The following is a 5,364-nucleotide window of genomic DNA, read 5'->3' as shown; positions in this document are numbered from 1 at the left end:
TTCCATCAATCAAACATCATCTTTTACGTAAAATAGAATAATCTAGAAACTACTTTATACATCAAATGCATACAAAGAATGGTATAAATAGACATGATTATATTAAATTTGGATTTTTATTATTAATATATAGTAGAAAATATAAGGTGTTCACCGAACATAGTCTCTAACTGTCGTTTACCTATAAGCGTTTACTTAATGTCATTTATCTTAGCAGGTGAGCATATGACAAAGACCAAAAATCTAGCCCAGTAAAAATCATAACAAAGGACTGAGGAATTTTACCTGATAATGAGTTGACAATTACCTGATGACTGAAAATTTTACTTGGTAAGATGAGTAAAATTACTGATTTTTGTCGATAAACGTTTCTCGATAATATTTTATTGTTATGGATGATGACACATGATCATTTTAAAAACATGAGTTTCATAATTTGGTTTAAATGCAAAAGACAATAGACTTTAACAAACTTGTTGGAAAAGCAAAAAATAAATGTACATGAATTTTCAGTTGACAAAGTGGCCATTAAATGTTGCAGTCGTCGTGTGCACAAATATGACCACAAATCATGAACTCAATTAAAAATAAAAATACTATAAATTAAATGACATCCGATTTAACAAAACCAACCAAAAAGAGAGAGGCCGATGACTCGTTAAACCACGGTCATCAGCCAAAAAAAAAACAGAACGAGAACCAGGCAGCCTAACAGCTATTATTTAAGCTGTTAGGATGTACATTCATATTTAAATGAGATGTATAATATCTATATAATCAAAATAAGGTAATCGTCTGTAATAAAATATACTGTGAAAAGAGTAGATTAGTTTTTGCTTTTTGTTTAGGGCTAATCAGAAAACCGTCAACATTCAACCGGCAAACAATCTAATTAAACTCAACCTTCCAACCCATTAAACTGTCAACTAATATGGTTAAAATGGAGTCACGTAACCACAAGGGTGGTGCCTGATTTGTTTGAGCTTGGCTCCAAATGTCAAAAGTACCGGGAGGTCCCAGGTTTAAATCCAAGGAGGAATAAAAATCCCCTTGTGGCCATGAAGGTTCAAATGAGGTGACTCCGGGCTATCTACAAAGTAGGTGGTCGTCATGGGATTAGTCAGCTCGAATAGCAGGTTGGATATCCAGGTTAAAAAAAATACAAAATATAGAAACCAAACATATGTATATATTGACTTTAAAACAAGTTTTATAATACAATAGTGTTCGTTGCTTAAGACACATAGAAACCGAAAGCAAATGAGTTGATTCGTATACATGAAAAACAATAAGAATATAAAATACATGTTCAATCGCTAGAATTAAACCAATCTTTGCTCTCAGAATTTCTTGTGAAGGCGTAATGCAACAAGAACAATAAGCAGAAGATAAGCGATGCTCCCAGCGAATGACATAAAAAGAGCTACGACAACCTGGTGGCAAAATTTATCGAACACATTACACACCTTATTCCATTGCACATGTGAGTTGCCGAGGAAGCCGATCAAACCGACAGAGCCGGTGGCACCAATGGCGGAGAACAGCAACGCCACCACCACCAAGTCTAAAATGGTTATCATCAATGACATATGCTTTCGTCCGCCTCTCGTTGCCAAAATAAGGATCAATGACATGGCGGCATAGAAGCATGAAATTGCATTCGCAATCACAAAGTACCTGTTAATAAAAATTTGATGTTTAGGAGAGAGAGATTTCATCCAAGTTCATATCTATTGATTATTGTTTATATAACATGGCACTACAACATAATTGGGTTTATAGGACGCCAAAGAGGTGTAAGTGTCATAATAGACTGTTTTATATGACTTAATTGATTATAGGAACAATCGATAAAATGTCATATCTAAGAGTGTTGCAATAAGTTTATAAAATGTCTTTTGGGCATGTTAACGAGTTATTTTAGGACATTTTCAAAATAAAGCATCGTATTAGCTATTTTATACAATATTTTTTGAATAAAAATGTACTATAAAAAGATGTGTTTACAGGACATTTCTCAAAAGTGTCTAAAATAACTTGTTAAGACGCTTAAAAGCGTTCTTTAAACTTAAGACCTATAAAACAATATGTTAAGACACTTACACATTGTTGACATCATATAAACCCGATTTTGTACGTTGTTGACTGTAGTATTGTGGTTCGTCCATGGAACATTCAAGAACTGTAATGATAGTGGTCTCTTTAAATAATTTCAAAAAATGACGAGTCGATATATGAAATCAAAATTAACCATGAAAAATATTATTTCTATCAAATCGTTCTACGTCGATTCCTCTCGTTTCAAATCGATGTGACATTTTTTTGTCTATTTCTTTACGTGAATAGATATTTAGAGAGAGAGTACTTACACAAATGCAGACATCTGAGTCCACTTAGCGGTGACGGGAAGGCTGAGCGGCGGCAACGACGGAACAAGTGTGATTGTGACGTTTGCGGTTTGCTTATCGACTCCAACAAGGACGGTGGCAATCAGAGTAAGTGCAAGTGCTAAGAACCTCAACACCAAATCCTTGCGATTGAAGCTTGACGTTGTTTCATTCACCACCTCCACCTCCTCCGCCTTCTGCTGTGACTCCATATTCTCCGACGTCGACTCTTTTCCTTAATTGGTGAAAGACGCAAATGGTGAAGAATTTGTGTTCAAGTTCCATGGTGATGGGAGTACATATATATATGCGCTCTATTGCGTGTTCGTACCATTCTACCAAAAAAAAAAAATGTAGACATTTTAGACCATCAAATTGCTCAGGTGTCGTGTTGGAAAAAAAAGATGCCGATGTGACACATTTTTGTACCCAATTGTGAGTGATTATTGCATTTGTAATAACCAGGATCGTTATTTAACGTGTTCAATTTTTTATGATTACAAATCCGGACTTACAAAAAGATCGGAATATGAATTTTGATTTTTGATTAACTTGGATATCCAACCTGCTATGCAAGCCGACTAATCCCTGGCGACCACCTGCTTTGCAGATAGTCCGGAGTCACCGCATTTGAACCTCCAAGGCCACAAGGGGATTTTTATTTCTCCTTGGATTTGAACCTGAAACCTCCTGGTACTTTTGACCTTTGGAGCCAAACTCAAACCAATCAGGCACTACTCTTTGGATTTTTTTTGGTATTAATGTTAATTTAATTTATTTAAATGCCGTATAAATTAGAGGTGTTTGGATATGCATTTAAAGTGGTTAATTTGACTTCTAATAAGTCATAAATATACGTTTGCATTATTAGATAAATATTGACCTAATTATACTATTTATTTATTGATTAGTAATGACTTTAAACGATTGACCATCTTCTATTTAATACTCGTTCTCATTTTTGGAGTCGTAACGATCATCTTGAAAGAAAACATTTTGATGGGGTATTATACCGAAACCCGAACTTGTAATAATAGGTTTTAATATACACGGTTTGACGAAATTGATTTTGAATTTGGTTTTGTAGTTCATAGGGTGTAGATGATTAACGTTGTCGCCCAATCAGACGATCAACACACAACAAGTGTGTTTCGTGCCCTTTAAACAGCCACTACAATAAAACTGATTTTATAGGATTCTTAAAAATATCTAATTGTAATAATATAATATTTTATTAAACTTAAGTGTCATTTAAACCCATCTTTTTATAGGACACTTGTGTTTTGTTAGACATTTTCTCAAATATTGTCATATAAAATAACTAATACGACATTTTATCTTAAAAACGTCATAAAAAAGTTGTTAAAACTTTTAAAAACATCTTATAAACTTATTGTAACATTTTAAAAATTGACGTTTTTTTTTCGTACTATAAAATATTTTATTATGATATCAAGACAATTTAGACGTAATATAAAACTAATTTTATGATGAATTTATTAAAAACACTATCTCCAATGTAATTATATGTTATCTAGAGGGTAATTTTGTCATTTCAAAATATTCTAGTGTTAGGTATAAATGTGATTTAGTTTTTTCTTCATATTCGTCTTATAACTTATGTTTTGGCACCAATTGTCATCTTTATTCGCTATAACAAAATTGGGTTTATAAGACATCTTCAATCTTTAAGCATTCCAATAGACTGTTTTATAGTACTTAATTTATAGGACCAAAATATAAAGCATCTTATCTAATGGTGTTGTAATAAGTTTATATGACACTTTTAGGCGTCTTAACAAGTTTTTTTAGGACATTTTTAATATAAAGTATCGCATTAGCAATTTTATAGGATACTTTTGAGAAATTGTCCTATAAACTCAATTTTTTATAGAACACTTGTTTTTATAGGACAGTTTTTCAAATAGTGTCTTATAAAGTTGCTAATAAGACGTTTTATATTAAAAATGTGCTAAAAAACTTATTACGACATCAAAAAATGTCATATAAACTTATTGCAACGCCTTTAGATATGACACTTTATTTTTTTGGTCCTATAAACTAAGTCCTATAAGAAGTCTATTATGACGCTTAGAATTTAGGAGTGTTCTATAAACCCAATCTTGTTGTAGTGAGTGTTATCATTAAAACCGTTATTGGTTTGTACATTCACCATGGTATCATAGCAGATGTATTATTGTTGATATTTCTATCGATCACTACATAGAATAAGCTATAACGAAACCCAAACCTCGTTCTTCTTTTTCCCAATATAAACCCATGTTCGTAACCTATTACAACTCTTGTTATTTCTCAATTCCGTTTGTTTCGTTTTGTTTTATCTATTCAGCAACGGATTGATGAGTCTTCAATTTAGGGTCATCGTGATTACGAAATTATAGATGCCCACCAACTGATCAATGAAATATCTAGGTGTTGTTGCCATGTTGCGTCTTTACTGTCTTGTCTTATTCGGTCATTGCTCGGACAACCATAAAAAATCTTTAATTCTAGTCTCGCAGTTATACAGACACTCGCTCTAGCCCTGTCACCTCGAGTCTCCTTTTAAACAACCTTCATATTGCATAACGAAACTCATTTTCAACCTTACACCATCTATGCATTCTCACATCGTCTACGCCTTCTTGTTCTACAACAAAATATTCGACATTGATAAATAAATCTATCGTATTAATTAGTATATTGTCTTTGTTAACTATTTCACTTAGGGGCCATTTACCAAACTTTTACCGAGTAAGCATTTATCAGGCATTACTTACCTTACCCGTGGGCATAGCAAGGAAATTACTTACCAAACAAAGTCTTGATCTCATCCATTTTTCTTATCTTCTTTTCCAGACATCAAAAAAATAAAACTCAAAACGTCGGATGACAGAAATTGCGTCAAAACACCAAAATGATAGAGCTTACTAAATCTCCGTAATTCAAGTCATATTATATATTAACATGGGTCCAA

At 32.8% G+C, this 5,364-nt stretch overlaps 1 protein-coding gene across 1 annotated transcript; it reads right to left on the bottom strand.

The window, feature by feature from the left end:
* Nucleotides 1-1,169: 1,169 nt before the first annotated feature.
* On the bottom strand, nucleotides 1,170-2,663 carry LOC112522106 (CASP-like protein 1E2). The gene is made up of 2 exons (XM_025131185.1): nucleotides 2,370-2,663; nucleotides 1,170-1,677 (listed from the first exon to the last, which is right to left on the bottom strand). Exons 1-2 carry the CDS (start codon nucleotides 2,597-2,599, stop codon nucleotides 1,341-1,343), a joined length of 567 nt encoding a protein of 188 aa, XP_024986953.1. The 5' UTR covers nucleotides 2,600-2,663; the 3' UTR covers nucleotides 1,170-1,340.
* Nucleotides 2,664-5,364: the final 2,701 nt, after the last annotated feature.

Source organism: Cynara cardunculus, assembly GCF_001531365.2.
Source record: "Cynara cardunculus var. scolymus isolate 2C chromosome LG 11, CcrdV1, whole genome shotgun sequence".
Lineage (NCBI taxonomy): Eukaryota > Viridiplantae > Streptophyta > Magnoliopsida > Asterales > Asteraceae > Cynara > Cynara cardunculus.
Note: the sequence above shows the minus strand (reverse complement) of the source record. Positions and strands in the feature narration are given on the sequence as shown.

Excerpts from the sequence above, each read along its gene's own strand:
- LOC112522106 (XM_025131185.1), bottom strand. The coding sequence starts at position 2,599 with ATGGAGTCACAGCAGAAGGCGGAGGAGGTGGAGGTGGTGAATGAAACA. Across the intron at positions 1,678-2,369 it reads ACTCAGATGTCTGCATTTGT|GTACTTTGTGATTGCGAATG; the intron begins GTAAGTACTCTC and ends TTTTATTAACAG.